Raw genomic sequence first — 19,833 nt, 5'->3', positions numbered from 1 at the left:
ATTCTGAAAATTTATCTCAAAGAAAGTTACATTACGTGGAGATGGAACGAGGATAGGGCAAACATTGTGAACATGGAAAAGGAAGACACAGAAATCTGAAACCTAATTGCTACTGTCTTGATTTTAAATTATATTTTTAATACAATGTAGATAAAAATAGTCAATAACCATTAGACAGAGATTTTAAAAAAATAGCCGAAGAATTAAATTGGGAAAAAGAGACAGAAAAAGTTACTGAAATGAGTCCTGGTGGTTTGGAATGCACCATGAAGTGCAGAAGCAGATTCAACAGCAGCTTTCAAAAGAAAATTGGATATTTACTTGAAAAAGAATAAAATACAGGGCTATAGTCAGCACTAGGGGAAAAGAGAACTGATTAGATAGCTCTTCCAAATATCAAGGACAATATGCTGAATAACCTCTTTCTCTGCTGCAAGATTCTGTGATCTATTTAACCCAATCAAAATTGTCACTTCCTTACAGTAATTAAAAATATTGTTTCTAGAACAAAAATAAGTGCAAGTTCAAGAGATAATTCAGTTAGTTTACACTTCAAATTAAATTTTTTTTTAAAATGTACGCAATCACAGATCTCTGTTTCATAAGTCACAGATCTACGATCTTACCTATGGACAGGAAGCGCCATGTAACTGCTGGAGAGGCAAAGCAGGCAAACACATCATCTGTGCAAGAGAAGTGAGTGAGACGTGGGATGGTAACCGGCTGGCCCCGGCAATGTCCCCACATGTAAACTTGACCACCCTGGGTCTTCACAGCTGAGGTGTGAGTAGAATGACAGGCTGCAATCTCCACAATCCTACAGACAGAGATCAAGGAAGAGAGATATCAGGACATTGATAAAGTGCGACATGTTGCAGACAAATTTTTCTGCTGGGTTAGTCGGTGCTTATAGTTGAGTTGAGGCTACATTACCATGTTCCTTTCAGAATGCACTTCAACTGTACCTCTAATTTAGGGAGAACACTAGATTCGTAGAATCTTTACATCATTGTAAGTAATGCTGTTATCCTTGGGTTTCAAGTTTGGAAACTACCAATCATCTAAATTTACTTCCAATATTTAGTCAAGACTGTGACCTAAAGATCGGTGCAAAAACACATTTGATCTGAGGGAATAGGACAAAATGAAATGAAGAACTTCAAAGGTGAACGCAATTCACATCGCCTGATAAAAGCATATCCTGCACAATGGCAACAGTATTTCACTTATATGCATGTGATAGATAACAGCATGCAATAAACAGATACATTAAATTGGAAATAAAAAGAAGAAAGTATTGGAAATACTCAGCAGGTCTAGCAATATGTAGGGGGACAGGCAGTGTAAATGTTTCAAATCAATGACTTTTCAATGGAACTCTCTCAAATGGGATAAAAATGTCAATGATATTCTGTGCAAAATATTTTCAGCGAATAAGTTTATTGCAGCAGATATGGTTGAAATGGATGTGGACAAATTGAGGAAATTAAAAATATGTACGTATTTAAATACACTAATAAGTTTCACTGATTATGCATGAAGTCACTGAAGAGAAGACTGCACTTCCTGAAGAATTCCCAGATTAATGTTTCCGCTTTAAGTAATCATTTATACTGATCCAGACAGACAAGATTAAACAAGAATAAACTTTACAGTCCAGATGTATGAAAATGAATTTCATCTCCCATTAATTTCCTTTATTCCAATTTGTCAGTTGTAGAAACACGAAAAATAAGTATAAATATTATTGACTATTAGATGATTATTCCTCTTTTTTAAAAGCAGTGTGACAATATAAACTCTCTTCCCTTTAGATAACATTGAAAATTTTATTCCCATTAGAATACTTTCTCATTCAAACAGAAAACATTCCTGTCACAAGCGTGGTATTGTACACACTGAATTATTGCAAGTATATTATCAGCCATGAGTGGTAGCACATTTACCTCTCCATCACAACATCAAGGGTCAAATCCCACTCCATAAATGTTAGCTAAACCAGAGGCATAAATTAGATGTGATACCGAGGTTGTGCAATGTTGCTGGAGGTTTGTATACTTCTTCATACAGGTCCTTTCAACTTGCCTCAACGCTGATCCCATTGGGCATCACTCATCAGTTCATTCTAATTCAAGTGCATAATAATTAGCATTTCACCTGGGTTTTTGCTAGTTAACCACTTTCCTAACCAGACTAATAAGTTGCTTTCAATTCCATGCGCTTTAATTATAGGTAGAATGTAATCAAATGCCTTTTACAAATTCATATAAACTACATACATTGACATTCACTTATTCACTACAATCTTTAATCCTCCATAATTCTAATTAGGTTCAATAAAAATGATTAGCCGTTATAAATTCAGTTGGCTATGTCCAATCAGTTCAGATTTTTCCAACATTTATGTCACTGTGGCATTAAATGTTGATTCCAATAATTCGCCCATTTTAGGTGAGCAAGGCTGTAATATTCTCTTTCCTCACTTTTCCCAAGTAATTAGTTGCATTTGCAATTTTACAGTATAAAGGATGACTTCCTGAATTGAAAGAGCTTCAAAAAATTATGGCTAAAGTGTTTCTGTGTGTGTTCTTGCAAATGTAAAGCAGAATGTTTGAAATAGTAAATACAATACAACCTCACTTGAATGGTTTCATTCAAAGGCCAATGAGGAAACACAATGTGCTAGTAACTGGTCAGTCCTCAATGCCAGAGAACGGGACTATCGTTTTGCTCCCTCTTTACTCGATCCGTTATCATAGCAATCTGGTGTTTAGGTTGCAGAATCTTGCTGGAGACATAATCACCAAAGTTGCCTTGAGTTGATACTTAGCATTCCTAGCAGGTGATTCCAGGAAATCAAAAGGATAACTTTCAAGTTACACAAATACCTTCAATTAAAATAATACATTGTAAACAAAACAATTTATGAAACTACCCTGTATTTGTTCAGGGGATCTGGGTGCTATGGTTACATTGTATTTATTGGCCTTCCCTAGCTGGTGATGGACAATCCAGATGACCTAACATCAGACCTCAAATAAATTTCACTTGTTCCAATTTGCTGTTTGCTTGATCAAAATTCTGGATATTGTTCTGCTTGTTTAATAAGGACTGAGACTTAGTTAATTCACTGCCTTTCAGCAAAATAAATAAGATAACAAACAAACATTAAATACAGTAATGTTAATTAAACTGAGAATTAATTCCAGTTTTCAAGTTATAGAAGGTTACAGGAAAGTTAAGGAGAATACATTGATCAATATTAGGCAGGTTTTTAATCGAGCAAATGAAAAGAAATTGATTGCAGTGGCGGATGGAGCAGTAACCAGGAGGTATATAGATTTAAAACTGGCAAAGGAACTAGAAAGGAAATGGGAATTCTTATGCAGCAAGTTGAAATTACTTGAGTTGTACTAAAACATGATGGAAGGTGATACAATGGTAACTTGCAAGAAAAGACAGATATACATTTGAACATTTGCCTTGGCTATTCCCAAAGACGACAGTAGGAGGACTAATAGGTTAGCTTTTTCAAAAAGCCATCACAAGTACAATGCACCAAATGGCCTCCTCTATGCTTTATTTGACTCTATACAAATGCTGAAAAGGTACTCATTCCCACTGCTTGGGACTCCTGCATCATGTGTGATTCAAAGGCTAAGTGGACAACCTCCACAATGTGATTGCTGAAACTAGCTGAAATATGAGATGGACAAAGAGAAAAATCTTTCAACTCCAGGCACTCTGGCCTTCCCACATACTGAATGAGTTAACTGCTTAGTACAAACTGGTGTGCATATAACAATTAGTCATTGAGCACATCGCTGAAGAGACAGTGCGTTGATTATAATAAAGATCGACAGCAGCACAGTTATTGTAGTTATTTGAATCACACATGCTAATAACGCGAAGGTAATGGGTTCAAGCCCCAAACTGACTAAATGTGATGGCTTCCAGCAAGATTTTAGGGATGGCACAGTGGCTCAGTGCTTAGCACTGCTGCCTCAGGTGCCTGTCTGCGTGTAGTTCACATGTTCTCCCCATGTCTGCATGGGTTTCCACCTGGTGCTCCAGTTTCTTCCCACAATACAAACACGTGCAGATTAGGTGGATTGGCCATGCTAAATTTGCCATAGCAACCAGGGACGTGCAAGCTAGATGGATTAGCCATGGTAAAATGTGGGATTATGGGGATAGTGCAGCAAGCTGGGTCTGGGAGGAATGGTCTTTGGAGGATGCATGCACATTCGATGAATTGAATGGCCTCTTTCTGCACTGTAGGGATTCTACAATAACTGTTCAGTTCAATTTCGAATCATAGAAGGAGGCCATTGTGCCAGCATTTCTCTGCTGACACTTTGAAACTATGTCAAGACTTTTGCAGATATTTGAAGATGCCGAGTAAGAGAATTTTGCCCTTCCTCTTCACACCAACATCACCACTACCACGCCAACCTTCTGCTAATGCTAAATGCTTGTTTTTCAAGCAGCAAGGAAGAGTTAGTTTTCTGGACAGTCCTGGTACTTAGAGACAGGTGATTGTACAAAGTCAACTAATTGTTAATTTAATAAAAACAACAGTACCTTTCTTTCTCCAAAGTGACCAGTACTGGAACCAGCTGATTGATTTTATTTCCAATACCCAGCTGTCCAGATGTATTAGCTCCCCAGGCATATAGCAAGCCCTCATCTGTTAGTGCGAGTGTGTGAGCAGAACCACAGACAATCTGGAAGTGGAATGATAAACGCTAAAACATAATTTCCAAATTTATGAATGCATTTAATTAGGAAAATTTAGTATTGATCAGTGGTTTGAGAGATAAGAAGCATATATAAATTTGTTATCACACATACTGATCTCATGACAACAATGATAACGGCTGAAAAAAATATTCAAACCATCAGATTTCATTTAACATTATTCTCCCAACGAGAAAGCCTGATTGAAAGGATCAATGACTGGTGTTTAAATTAATATGTCATGTTCTCTCTTTGCTTTCTCAATTCCACACTGAACTCTCTTTATTTGACCTGGTTCACAACTATGTTAACTCAGCAGCCGTCATGAGCACACTTACAAAGAGGATTCGGGATTTGTTGCCCGATCTTTCCCCGTTCTTGGAGTGGACTTTGCCCGTACTTCAAAGGCAATTGTTCGATCTTGATTTTTTTCTGCTAATCTTTGAATCCAGTTTATCCAAGTGAGATTCATTCTAATGCTACTGAAGTTGGCTTTTTGACAAATTGATGATCCTTTTGCTGGGTTGCTCCTTGTCCTTTTCCACTGTCAACCTAAAGTTCATGGTAAATTTATCATTGTCCCAAAATGTGCCCCACTGTCACCAGATTATTCTGGCCCAACCTATTCCCAAGAATCAGTTTGAGCCGCATTTTCTTTCTCATTGCTATAAAGACATTAAAATTGAACATTAACTGGTTTAAAAAAAATCCTGGAAACAACATTTACCCTTCATTGCTCTTTAAAGTGTCTATGTTTAGAAAAAGAATAATTTAATTTGCTTACAGTTTTGTTCCTCTGTATCTTTCCTTCTAATTGGTAAACTATAACTATACCAAACAATGTAATTGCATCAGTTCTTTGTTCTTTACTCCCAACCAAAAAGATTCTGTTCTTAATCACACTGCAATGCTGGAGAGAAACAATGCTCTCCTTAACCAATATTGCCAACCATTCTCCTTTCCGGAACACTTTTATCAAAGAACATTTAGTACCCAGTTGCACTCTTCGCTGAGTCAGGTTTCCATGAACCCACAACATCATACTTCCATGTGATTAGTGAGTTACATACACGGACAATCTTATTATTCACAATCGCACATTTGTATGGTGTTACTCAAATTTGCACTTCATTACTTTTCCATTTATGATGAATCTACCTGATATTAATGCCTCCTACTTTATTATCTCTCTCAATGTTTTTTATCCTTCTTAAGAATTTACCCAAGCACTCCCTGCAAAGTTTGATCAAATTTTACCATTAACACCAGCACTAACTTTTTTTTTCCACCTACACAACCTCATTACTTTCATGTGACCAAAATCCTTTAGTGGACGTTTTTTGTCGCCTTTGGACTTCTACCACCACGTCCTTAAATTCTACATCTGGAAAGACAAGGGAAAAGGCAAAATGCATATTAAACATCACCTCAATGAGGTATCATACCAAGTTTTGTTTTCCCTCAGGATCTTCTACGTTTTAATTAAGTCACCTCTGATGCTTCTAAGATCCAGAAGATACAAGCCAAACTTTATGCACTCATTTAACTCCCCCTTAATTACTCAAATGAAATGTTCATTAATAATTTTGTTACCTGTCATCCGTTGCATTTGTCTTTAAGTTACAGAAGTGCTCTCCGGGATGAAAATTTAAGTTAAAATTAATAAACAATAGTTATAATTTTTGATTCTCAAAAATATCCCATGCCAGGATAGCTGCAGTGAGTATCTTGTTATTCAACATTTATTCAAAGCAATCTTTTTGCAGTGCAATCTGGTTTCCAACAAATACTCCACCATCTACTTCCACAAACAAATTCTCAGTAAACTGCAGACTATACAACTTCAATTCATAGTCCTTTTTCTTTTTGGACTCAAAACGTTAACTGTGCTTCTTTGTTTCTCCAGCATTCTGTTTTTATTACAGCTTTCTGCCATCTACATTTCGTTCCCCCAATACATATGTGTTGGTTCTTCGAGTGAGAGCACCACTGGCAAATCCAGCATTTGTTGTTCCCTTCTCTAGTTATTGGCCTATAAAACTCCTCAGTTCAGATCATGCCGAAAACAGTTACAGTCAACTACATTATTATAGATGTGCAATCAAATATAGGCCATATTCAGTAAAGACTATAGATTGCTTTGTCTTAAGGACATTAGTGAACCAGGTGGGTTCCTGCAACAACCTAGTAATTTTGTGGTTATTAATGAGACCTGCATTTAATTCCAAATTCATTAAGTTCATTTAAATTCCTTCAGCTGCCAGATAGGATTTGAGCCCATGCCACTACAGCATTGGTATGGAGCTGAGTTACTAGTCTCGTAACATTACCACTATGTTACCATTAATGTATGATGTGATTACCAAGGTTGCATACTGCTGTACTGCTGCACAGTAAACTAGCTTATTGAAACAAATATCACTGGAATACCAAAATGCTTTCAAACTAAAAAGAAAAGTGCTTAACCTTGTACTTAGAAAAATAAAACTGCAATGATTCATTTTGCCCACTTGCTAATTTGTAAAGTTGTCTTTATGACAGGGTTGTATATGAATTCACTTTTAAAAACCTGCTGGGTAATTTTAAATCACTATTCAATGTTTAATAATGCACAACTACTCTTTCAGGCAGGTTCATAACCTCTAATATAATGTATCTAACAGACAAGAAAGGAATCAGCTTTACATAAATTAACAAAACAGGTGGTGATTGATCAAGAGCAGTTGTATAGGGATAGTTACCTGAAGGACACAAATTCCTTGTAACCCAGTCACTCTGCAAGGAGTAAGGTGGTTTCCACTGATTCCTGTTCCCAGTTGACCACTGCCATTGTAACCCCAACTGTACACCTAGACATGGAAAACGAATGTACAGAATCAGATAGCGTTCAAGAAAGTCGTTCAGCTCATTAGAGCTTGGTTTTCAAAAAAGAATCCATTACTTCCAGTCCACCTACACATTGCTCATAGCGCTTTCTTCTTTCTTTTCAAGTTTATATCCAGTTACCTCTTGAATACTACTATTGAACCTGTTTCTACCACACTTCACACTGTGAATTCTGGTTAATGACAGCACGTGGAGTAAAGGAAACAACTGCTATCGCTGTTCTCTGAATTACCTTATACTTATCACCTGCCATGAAACAAGTTTCTCTCAAACTACCCTCATTTTTGAGCATATCTATGGAATTTACTGTTCAAGAGCAACTAGGGATTGGGTAATAAATGCTGGCCCATGCAGCGACACCGACATCCTCGGAATAAGAAATCAATCCTGACTTAACTCCTCCCACCATGTATCTGTTTGAAACATGAAATCTTCTGAAAGGTCTTCACAGGTTAAATGGGAGAGTCTAGGAACAGAGGACATCATCTGAGAATAAAGAAACATCAATTTGAGACCGAGATGAGGAGGAATTTCTCCTCTCCGAGAGTTGAGTCTCTTTGGAATTCCTTCCGACAGAAAGCAGTGGGGGGCAGTAGCCTTGTGTGTATTTAAGGCTGAGATATAGATTTCAGATCAGGATGGAGAATCAAGATTACATTCCTATTAAACGAAAGCGCAGACTCAAGGGGGCAAATTCTTGTTCCCATTTCTCATACTTCTACGGTCTTACGGCTAACCAATGAAGGGTTCAGAAAAGATTTGCAAGGAAGGAGCAAATTAGTCCAGATGCTGCAATCTATACTGAAGACAAAAATGCTGGAAATCACTGGGTCAGGCAACATCTATGCAATGTTTTGTTTCTAGATGACTCTTCATCAGAACTGACATGAAGTGCGGAGGGGGCAGCATTTACGCAGTAGTCGTGGGGAGGAGGGAGCGGTTGGAGTGATGGGGGAGGAAGGACGTTAATAGAGCAGATTCAGTGATCGGAATGTGACAATGGCAGAACAATGGTGCCTCCACCTGCCAAAATGAGAAGAACTGGAGTGGGGACAAGGGAGAGAGGACACAGTGACAGAGGATAGAGCAAGTAAAGCTAAAAGGAAAGGAATGGGAATGCGTTCATAATCTGAAGATGTTGAACTCAATATTAAGTCTAGAAGGTTGTAAATTTACAAGAATGCTGCTGGGATTGGAAGGTTTGAGCTACAGAGAAAGGCTGAATAGGCTGGGACTTTTTCCCCTGGAGCATCAGAGGCTGGGAGTGACATTATAGAGGTTTACAGAATCATGGAGAGCGTGAATAGTCAAGATCTTTTCACCAGGGTAGGGTGTCCAAAACTAGAGGGCTTAAGTTTAAGGTGAGAGGAGAAAGATTTAAAAGGGACCTGAGGGGAAACTTTTTCAAGCAGAGTGTGGTGCATCTATGGCATGAGCTGCCAGAGGAAGTGGAGGCGGGTACAATTACATTTAAAAGGCAATAAAATGTGAGGCTGGATGAACACAGCAGGCCAAGCAGCATCTCAGGAGCACAAAAGCTGACGTTTCGGGCCTAGACCCTTCATCAGAGAGGGGGATGGGGAGAGGGAACTGGAATAAATAGGGAGAGAGGGGGAGGCGGACCGAATTACAAGAGAGTTGCAATGGGAGAGAGATTCCCTGAGGTTGGTCCGGAGGGAGGAGGGTAACTTCTTCAGGTTAGGCATCCCTGGAAGAGGCTTCGCAGTGAGGTTAAAATAGTATCAGAGATAATGGGAACTGCAGATGCTGGAGATTCCAAGATAATAAAATGTGAGGCTGGATGAACACAGCAGGCCAAGCAGCATCTCAGGAGCACAAAAGCTGACGTTTCGGGCCTAGACCCTTCATCAGAGAGGGGGATGGGGAGAGGGAACTGGAATAAATAGGGAGAGAGGGGGAGGCGGACCGAATTACAAGAGAGTTGCAATGGGAGAGAGATTCCCTGAGGTTGGTCCGGAGGGAGGAGGGTAACTTCTTCAGGTTAGGCATCCCTGGAAGAGGCTTCGCAGTGCTCCTGAGATGCTGCTTGGCCTGCTGTGTTCATCCAGCCTCACATTTTATTATCTTGGAATCTCCAGCATCTGCAGTTCCCATTATCTCTGATACTATTTTAACCTCACTGCGAAGCCTCTTCCAGGGATGCCTAACCTGAAGAAGTTACCCTCCTCCCTCCGGACCAACCTCAGGGAATCTCTCTCCCATTGCAACTCTCTTGTAATTCGGTCCGCCTCCCCCTCTCTCCCTATTTATTCCAGTTCCCTCTCCCCATCCCCCTCTCTGATGAAGGGTCTAGGCCCGAAACGTCAGCTTTTGTGCTCCTGAGATGCTGCTTGGCCTGCTGTGTTCATCCAGCCTCACATTTTATTATCTTGGAATCTCCAGCATCTGCAGTTCCCATTATCTCTGATACATTTAAAAGGCATCTGGATGGGTACATGAAAGGAAGGATTCAGAGGGATATGGGCCAAATGCTAGCAAATGGGACTAGATCAGTTTAGGATACCTGGTCAGCCTGGACAAGTTGGTCCGAAGGTTCTGTTTCTGTGCTGTATAATTCTTTAACTCTAACAAAAACTAATTTATGGAAAATAAAGGTATGGCAGGTCTGTGTCTGCACTGACATCGCTACATACGTTGTGTGGTGATGGCAGTTGTGCATGTGTGGCTTGTTACAACCTGAATCTCAAATCAACAAACTTAAGTGACAACAGACAAACAACCACTTGAAGGAGTAATTTTGAAAGGACATATAACAATTAATTTGATTTCATTCTGGTAAATAATCTGTAGGTGTTAAGCATGCAGGAGGAGATGAACAACCACACCTCATAGCCCTGCTCCTATGTTCTGACCCACGCTAACTGTTACCACAGCAGTGAAGCTTCAGTGATTTCTGCAGAGTGAAAATGCCTTTTGTAAATTGAGGTCATTCCAAAGCTGTTGAGTGTAATTTATCCTTAAGTGCAGCCATTGTTATTTTGTAGGGAAATTCAGCAGCCAATTTTCACACAGTAAATTCCCACAAAATGAAGTGATTACTCTAAATACCAGCAGACGTGCAGACAGGGCTAGTGATGTCACTGGTTGTAACAAGCCACACATGCACAACTGCCATCACCACACAACGTATGTAGCGATGCTAGTGCAGACACAGACCTGTCATACCTTTATTTTGCATAAATTAGTTTTTAAAAGCGACAACTAAACCCCTGGGCTACCTCAGCCTTTTGACAGCTGGATTTTTGCCCAGCATTCTCAAGGAAACAAAATACACCTTTATCCTCTCTGCGGGAGCCACTTGAATAGTGGAGTGGTGGCTTATAAATGAAACATACACATTGGTGAAATATGCAATGTGGTGCTACTGTTACAGCGACACAGTCATTTTAACTCCTCAATCTGTCAGAAAGGGCCCGCTACAGGAGGATAACAGAGGCAGTGGTGTGGCAAGCAGACTTTATAAGCATGTAGTAGTGGCCTCAAACCCCAAAAAGGAAATTACTGGTCTCCAGGTTAACCCTGAACAGGGAAGCTCCTTCCACTGTTTATGAGTATCATTCTCTGCCTCTCTCTTTGCACATGGCATGTTCCTTGCGCCACTCAGAAATGGCATTTATACAATTCACAGTTTCCACAAAAACAGACCACCAGACAAATGAATGGTTTATTCAGTTCTGGTAGTGGTTGTCGAAAGAATGAATGTTGATCAGGATACTGGAAGATCTCCCTCAGCACTGCACTACAGGGACTAAAGGAGCCAGGTGACGTTTGAACTCACAACCTTCTGACTCTGAGTTCACAGCTTTATGTTAGCATTAAGATTAACATGAGTTCAATTCATAGTCAATACACCAAAGTCACAATACAGTACAATCTTTGCAACAATCTTCCAGCATTAATTCAACCATAATAAGGTGCACAGGGGCAGAGTTTCCCCCTTTGCGTTTAAATCTAAACTCAGAACTGAGGAAGGGTCACCGGACCCGAAACGTTAACTCTGTTTTCTCCTCCACAGATGCTGCCAGACCTGCTGAGCTTTTCCAGCAACTTTGTTTTTGTTCCTGATTTACAGCATCCGCAGTTCTTTTGGTTCTTATTCAAGAGAAGGTTTTCTAACTTCAAATATCTTTACCTTCAGTGTCATTACAATGTAATGCCTAGAGTTGCTGGGCAATTGTGAGCATTTCTCTTAACCACAATGCAAACCTGTGCAAAGTGGTCAAATGCAATCAAAGTGCAAAATTTCATTGATAAACCACTCAAGTGACCTGATTACAATTTCTAGACACCTTCAACAACCTCAAAAAAACAAATTTTCATTTATGTAGTGCTTTCATGACCTCAGGATGTCGCAAACTGCTTTACAGCCAACATATTCAATCAGTTTTGCATTGAAGGAGACACCACAGCCAATTTGTAGACAACAAGAGCTCACAAATAGTGATGCGTTAATGACCAGTAATCTGTGTTTGATGGTGAATCAGTAAAATACTAGGCAATGCAGATGTGTGGGTTAGTAAATTTGTAGACCATACAAAGATTGGTGGAGTTGTGGCTAGTGTAGAAAGTTGTCAAAGAATACAGCGGGATGTAGATCACTTGCAAATATGGGCAGGGAAATGGCAGATGGAGTTTAATAGAGTAACTGTGAGGTGCTGCACTTTGAGAGATCAAATACTAAGGAAAAGTATAGAGTTAATTGCAGGACCCTTAACAGCACTGATGTAGAAAAGAATCTTGGGGTTCAATTCCATAGTTCCCTGAAAGTAAGCACGCGAGTAAATAGGGTGGTAAAGAAGGCCTATGGCATGTTTGCCTTTATTAGTCGGGGAATTGAATAACAAGCGTCAGAATGTCATGTTGTAGCTTTATAAGACTTTGGTTAGGCCATACTTATTGCGTTCGATTCTGGGTGCCACATTACAGGAAGGATGTGGAGGCTTTGGAGAGGGTGCAGAAGTGGTATACCACGATGCTGCCTAGATTACAGTATAACCAATAAGGAGAGGCTAGAAAAACTCAGGTTGTTTTCTCTGAGGTGTGGAAACTGAGAAGAGACTTGATAAAAATCTATAAAATTATGAGATGCATAGATAGGGTTGACAGTCAGAACCTTCCCCTCACCCAGAGTTGAAATGTCTAATACTAGGGGGTGTGCATTTAAGGTGAAAAGAGACAAGTTCAAAGGAGATGTTAGGGACAAGTGTTTTTTTCACACTTAACGTGAAACATGTTGCCAAGGGTGGTGGTAGACGCAGATATGATAGGGCTGTTTAAGGGACTTTTAGATAAGCGCATGAACATGCAAAGGAGGGATATGGACCAAGGGCAGGCAGAAGGGATTAGTTTAACTTGGCATGATGTTCAGCATGACATTGTGGGCCGAACGGCACATTCTTGAGTCCTGTGACACTAGACAAAACACCCTTGCTCTTTTTGTAATAGTGCCATGAGATCTTTTATGCATTTCTGAGATAGAAAGAAGGACCTCGGTTTAATGTCTCTTCTCAAAAACAGTGGCTCCAACGTTGTAGCATGTCCTTAGAGCTCCACTGAGGTGACAAGCCTTGATTTTGTGCTCCAGCTTCCACTGATAGACTTGAATTCACAACTTGCACAATCTTACTTACTGTCCTGTACAACATATTAACCCAGATAATTTTGTGTTCCACCAAATACAAATGGGCTTCTGCCATTTTCCCACCCAGTTACCCAGATGCAAATCAGGACAAAAGGGCTTTGAAGCAAATTAAAGCTTTAACTGGAAATAAAAACCCCATCATACTTGTAAAGAGTTTTTTAGAACTGGCCTGCTCTTCATCCATGGTTATCATCAGTATTATCATGGACTAAGCCTGCAGAAAAACTATTGTTAGTTTTGCTGATCCAACTTTGATCAGGATAATAGCAATATGAGGCAACATTTTCACATCACTGCAGTGCCCTCATCACTCTTCTAGGAATGTATGCAAGACAACACAATGTTTCGTTACATGATTACCATGTACTGTCCTCCCTCAGCTGATGAATCAGTACTCCTCCATGATGAACAACACTTAGAGAAAGCACTGAGGCTTGCAAGGGCATAAAATACACTCTGAGGGGAGGATTTCAATGTCCACCACCAACAGTGGCTCAGCAGCAGTACTACTGATTGAGCTGTTCGCTCCTAAAGTCACAGTTGCTGGACTGGGTCTGCAGCAGGTGGTGAGGGAACCAACAAAGAGGGAATTAACATACTTGAACTCATCCTTACCAATCTACCAGCTGCAAATGCATCTGTCCATGACAGTAGCAGTAACAGTGACCATGTGTGACCAACAGTGACCAGTCCTTGTGGAGATGAAGTCCCACCTTCACATTGAGAATAACCTTGATCATGTTACGTGGCACTATCACTGTGCTAAATGGGACAGACTTCGCACAGGCTTGACAACTCAAGACTGGGCATCCATGAGGTGCTTTGAGCCATCAACAGCAGCAGAATTGTACTCCAGCAGAATCTGTAACCTCACGGCCCAATATATCCCCCACTCAACCATAACCATCTAGTCAGCGGATCAGCTCTGGTTCAATAGAGTGTGCAGGAGGATACGCCAGGAGCAGCACGAGGCATACCTGAAGATGAGGTGTCAACCTGGTGAAGCTAAAGAGGACTATGTGCATCCCAAACAGCGAAAGCAGCAAGTGTTAGACAGAATCCCACAACTAACGGAGCAGATATGAGCTCTGCAGTCCTGCTAGGTCCAGTCGTGAATGGTGATGACAATTAAACAACTTACTGGAGGGGGAGGCTCCACAAATATCTCTATCCTCAACAATGGATAAGCCCAGCACATCAGTGCAAAAGATAATGTTGAAGCTTCAATCTTCAGCCAGAAGTACCTCGAGTGATCTCCAGCATTATAGATACCAGTCTTCAGGCAATTCGATTCACTCCATGTGATATCAAGAAACGGTTGGAGACACTGGATACTGCAAAGGCTACGGGCCCTGACAACATTCAAGCAATAGTGCTAAAGATTTGTGCTCCAGAACTTGCTGCTCCCCTAGTCAAGCCTTTCCAGTACAGCAACACTGGTATCTACCCAGCAACATGGAAAATTGCCCTGTATGTCCTGTATATAAAAAGCAAGGCAAATCCAACTTAGACAATTGCCATCTCATCAATCTACTCTCAATCATCAGTAAAGTGATGGAAGGGTCATCAACAACACTATCATGCAGCATCTGCTCAGCAATAACCTGTTCAGTAGTGCTCAGTTTGGGTTTCGTCAGGACCACTCAGCTCCTGATCTCATTCCAGCCTTGGTCCAAACATGGACAAAAGAGGTGAATTCCAGAGGTGAGGTGGGAGTGATAGCCTTGATATCATATCTGCATTCGACCGAGTGTGGCATTAATGAGCCCTAGCAAAACCGGAATCAGTGGATATCAGGGAGCAAACTCTCCACTAGTTGGAGTCATACCTGACACATAGGAAGATGCCTGTGGTCATTGGATGTCGTCAGTCATCGAAGGTCCAGGACATCTCTGCAGGAGTTCGTCAGAATAGTGTCCTAGGCCCAACCATCTTCAGATGTTTCAAAATATTCTTCCTTCCATCATAAGGTCAGAAGTAGAGATGTCTGCTGATGATTGCACAATGTTCAGCACCATTCGCAACTCCTCAGATACTGAAGCAGTCTGCGTGCAAATGCAACAAGATCTAGACAATATTCCAGCTTGGGCTGACAAGTGGCAAGTAATATTCGTGCCACACGAACACCAGGTTATGATCATCACCAACAGGAGACAATCTAGCCACTGCCCCTCGACATTCGAAGGAGTTACCATCAGATTGTAGATTTGCTCATTGAGCCGGTGTGTTCTGTCACCCTGCTAGGTAACATTGTCAGTGTGCCTCTGGTGAAGCGTTGGTGTTCTGTCCTGCTTGCTATTTATATGCCTTGGTTTGCTGGTGTAGTTGGTATTACTTGCGGTTTTGTTTGTCAGTGGTTTGTATATTGGGTCCAGTTCGCTGTGTTTGTTGATGGAATTCCGGTTGGAATGCCAGGCCTCCAGGAATTCCCTGGCATGTCTCTGTTTGGCTTGTGCTACTATTTAAGTATTGTCCCAATCGAACTTGTGTCCTTCTTTGTCTGCGTGCATGGAGATTAGTGACAATTGGTCATGTGTCTTAGTCAACAACAAAGTTGCTGGACAAGCTCAGCAGGTCTGGCAGCACCAGTGAAGGCAAAAACAGAGTAAACGTTTCAGGTCCGGTGACACTTCCTCAGAACTGCTCTGAAGAAAAGCTGCTCAGTTCCAACAACTTTGTATTTGTTCCTGATTCACAGCATCCGCAGTTCTTTCAGTTTTAATTTTGTCTCTCTTGGTGGCTAGTTGGTGTTCGTGTATCCTTATTGCCAGTTTTCTTCCAGTTTGGCCAGGTGTTCCCATCACTGAACCCCCACTATCCTGGGGGTTATCATTGACCAGAAACTCAACTGGACTCACCACAGTGGCTACAACAGCAGATCAGAGGCTAGGAATACTGTTGCGAGTAACTCGCCTCCAGACTCCTCAAATACCGTCTACCATCTACAAGGCACAAATCAGGAGTGTGATGGAATAGCCCCCACTTGCCTGGATGAGTGCAGCCCCAACAATACTCAAGAAATTAGACACCATCCAGGACAAAGCAGCCCATTGATTGGTACTGCATCCACAAGTATCCACACTCCCTCCACCACTGACGCTCAGTAGCAGCAGTGTGTACTATCTACAAGATGCACTGCAGACATTCACCAAAGATACTCAGACAGCACCTTCCAACCCCACGACAACTTCCATCTAGAAGGACAAGGGCAGCAGACACATGGGAACACCACCACCTTCAAATTTCCCTCCAAGCCATTCACCATCCTGACTTGAAAATATAATCACTGTTCCTTTGCTATTGCAGGTGGACTGTAGTGGTTCAAGAAGACAGCTCACCACCATCTCCTCAAGGGCAACTAGGAATACGCAATAAACATTGGCCAGCCAGCAATCCCCACATCTCACAAATAAATTTTAAAAAAAGCATACTGGGACTCCACAAATAATTACCTCTCCATTATCTGATGTAGCCATGGAGTAAATCTGACCACAAGCAATAGCAACAATCCTCTTGTTCTGCAAACAGTTTGTTACTCTCCGTGGTGTTGCCTGGCTTGCAGTAGATCCTGATCCAACTTGCCCACAGTTATTATGACCCCAAGAGTAGACCTGTCATCAAAGCAGACATAGAAGGGAGATTATTTAAACTGCACAAAAAACAGAAAGGTCATATTGTCAAGTATAAAGTAGAATTAATTGAAACAGAGCAGATTCTCAAACATCTTGGGATATTATGTTGCCATCTGTGAATTGGCTGTAACATTTGGAGATCTAATTTTCCAGAAGATCAAGAAATTCTTTAACTTATAGAAATTAACTCCATGCTCTATCCATGCACGTACATTCTACTGTTGTATTTCAGAAAGAAGATAGATTAAACAAACGTGAAATATTTCTAGAATACAGCAGGTTAATCATGCACACCGTATATTCAGCTGACTGGTCAATTTATTTTAAAGTTCATTCACTTTCATTGCACACCTGTACTTTACAGTGTGTGTGACTATTATCTGGATGTTTTATGTGCATTTCATCTATGCATACATGTGTTAATATCTTTGTTTCCATGTGTGCACATATGTGATGTCACATTTGGAAGTATTTTATAACAGAAATTCTAAATTGATCTCCATCTATAAAACCCAGAACCATCACAGTAATAACCCAGAACTTCCTAAAGTGGCCTCCAACAACTGCCTATTTGCAGTACTAAGGCCGAGAGGCCATAACTACATCTGCTGTCAGGTCGCAGTGTAAATAAATCTTTGCACACAAGAAGCCAGGTTGTTCCCTCTCATGTCTGACAGTGACTTGACATTGCTTTAATGCAGGATAATTTATGCTGGGATACAATTTTCAATAGGGCATCCAAGGTTGTCAAGGGCTTGGAAAGGATGCAGAATAGCATAATTATTTCAAAGAGCAAATTCAGGTACAATGGATTGAATTAGCTCCTTCTGTGCCATATGGTTTAATGAAAACAAATGTGCAAGGTAATTTACTTCAAGGCTGAAATCCAATCAGCTCTTTACTGCTTCCACTACATTAGACACTTAAAAAGGGTTAACTTTTACAATTGAGAAACAAATGTAGATAAATTTACGTTACAAGTATCAAATAAATAATGGAGACTGCATCAGAAAGGTCAACTCTCACCTCGCCTTCTGTTGTTAGGACCATAGAGTGATTGGAGCCACAAGCAACCTCAATCACTTTCTTGTCATAGAACATGCTCGAGACAAGGAAAGGCAATGAACCTGGACCGGTTGTTCCGTTGCCCAGCTGGCCATAACTGTTAAGGCCCCAGGAATAAGTTTCACCATCTGAAAAAGATCATAATTGTTGGAAGTGACTGTAAAGCTCCAGAGGCTAAGATGGCAGCCACAGATCCTGGTCTTGCCTGAAAATCTAGGCACCTTTTGTATTTCAACATGATAGCATCAGACCCACTTCTGCAGAGTAGATTTTTTTCGCTGGATCCGTTCAGAGGCATGTAAAGCAGAGTCTACCCTGAAAAATTCTTCTCTACCTCACCACACAATCTAAACCAAAGTGCCACCTAAAGGGTTGCCATTTGCATTGAAAGTTGAGCCCTGGAGCAATGATCAACGTAAGGCAAAGCAAACATATCAGTGCAGCAACACAAGACAATGTCTCTCAGGGCATTGCCTCGAGACGAAGAAAGTCTCAGCCTACTGGCTTAAGCTAACCAACTGGATTAATAAAAATTGCAGGCAGTGAATTCTGATGCAATACAATCAATTCTTTTGTGCTATGATGAAGAAGATGGTTTAGATTTCACCTCAGAATTAACCACGTTAATTTGTTGAAGCATTTTTTTTTAGTCTTAGCCATTTGGTTAAGTATCTACCAACTACAAATGATTGTCCAATGCGATAAAGAAACATTTGGACAAATGCACTAACATGCAACACAAGCTCATTCAGCTGTTGAAAAACATCAATTTTAATCACTCCAAACAGATGCATTCAGGTGAGAGGTTAACAACATTCAAGCTTGCCAAGTGTTAGACTCGGCATTTCTCACATCATAGGCTAGATTTAATGCCAAATGTCATAGCCTCAGAGTCTCCCAAATGCAGCCTATTTGAGTACAGTTTAAGTTTCACAAACAGTAAAGCAGCAATGGTTTTAGTGACATTGGTAAATAAATACTGACCAGGAGGACTCCCCTGTTCTTCCAATAGTACCACGGGAAATTTCAACTTTGATCACCAGGAGGACATAGATTAACTTTGACAGAAGGCATCACCAATGATGCAACACACTCTTAATACCGCATCGAAACATCAACCTGGGTTATATACTTAAGTCTTTGAAAGGGATTTGAATCCACAGCCTTCTGTTTCAGGATATTGGACTACTACAACTGAGCTACAACTGCCAACTGGATAACCTTGAAAAATACAATGGAAATTGCTGACAGGAGAACTTAAGCTTACCTGTAGTTGCAAGTAAAATATGAGGTCCACTTCCATAACTGAGAGAAATTATTTTCTTCCCACACAAAGCTTCTATTTTCTTTGGTGTAACTACATTCTGACCATCCCCGATTCCTAGGCAGTTACTGCAATTTACTCCAAGTGCAAACACCTGCAACAAAAGTAGATTGTGTTCAGTGAGCCATGTGAGCTAGTTGTCAAGATACGCTACTTAAATCACTGAAAGTGGTTGTTGTGCACCTTCAGTACCACAATGGATGCTGCACAAATTCCTCTTCTTGCAAAGGTAACAAATTGATTAACTATTTAAATTAAGAGGGATAAACACCCTAGTCTGGAAGGGTTGCATTCACACATTTTAATAAAAGCAGTTTTTTTTTAATATGCAATGTGTGTGTCGACTTACACAATTTCATTTGAAAAACAAGTGTAGCAGAGGGCTGGCGTGCAGCTAAGATAATTTCTACACAGAACTTATTGCAGGGAATTGCCACCTCCCTAACCTGTTCTTCCTCTCACCTATCCCCTCCTCCCACCTCAAGCCACACCTCCATTTCCTACCTACTAACCTCATCCCGCCC

General features: G+C 40.6%; 1 protein-coding gene across 6 annotated transcripts in view; it reads right to left on the bottom strand.

Annotated features, from left to right (window-relative positions):
• rcbtb1 (regulator of chromosome condensation (RCC1) and BTB (POZ) domain containing protein 1) overlaps positions 1–19,833 on the bottom strand; it is a 38,642-nt gene that overhangs the window by 9,579 nt on the left and 9,230 nt on the right. For all 6 annotated transcript variants that reach the window (XR_007248530.2, XM_048540398.2, XM_048540395.2 and 3 more), the window contains exons 3-8: positions 19,253–19,403; positions 17,947–18,113; positions 16,741–16,899; positions 7,482–7,589; positions 4,585–4,727; positions 627–817 (exon numbers count right to left, since the gene is read on the bottom strand). Coding sequence is in view for 5 of the 6 variants with exons in the window: in XM_048540398.2 (XP_048396355.2) it covers positions 627–817; positions 4,585–4,727; positions 7,482–7,589; positions 16,741–16,899; positions 17,947–18,113; positions 19,253–19,403 (919 nt within the window). In the remaining variant the exon portion in view is untranslated. The remainder of the gene's footprint in view (positions 1–626; positions 818–4,584; positions 4,728–7,481; positions 7,590–16,740; positions 16,900–17,946; positions 18,114–19,252; positions 19,404–19,833) is intronic.

The sequence above is a fragment of the Stegostoma tigrinum genome, chromosome 12 (genome assembly GCF_030684315.1).
Source record: "Stegostoma tigrinum isolate sSteTig4 chromosome 12, sSteTig4.hap1, whole genome shotgun sequence".
Lineage (NCBI taxonomy): Eukaryota > Metazoa > Chordata > Chondrichthyes > Orectolobiformes > Stegostomatidae > Stegostoma > Stegostoma tigrinum.
The sequence above is the reverse complement of the archived record's forward strand: the minus strand, read 5'-3'. Positions and strand labels throughout refer to the sequence as shown.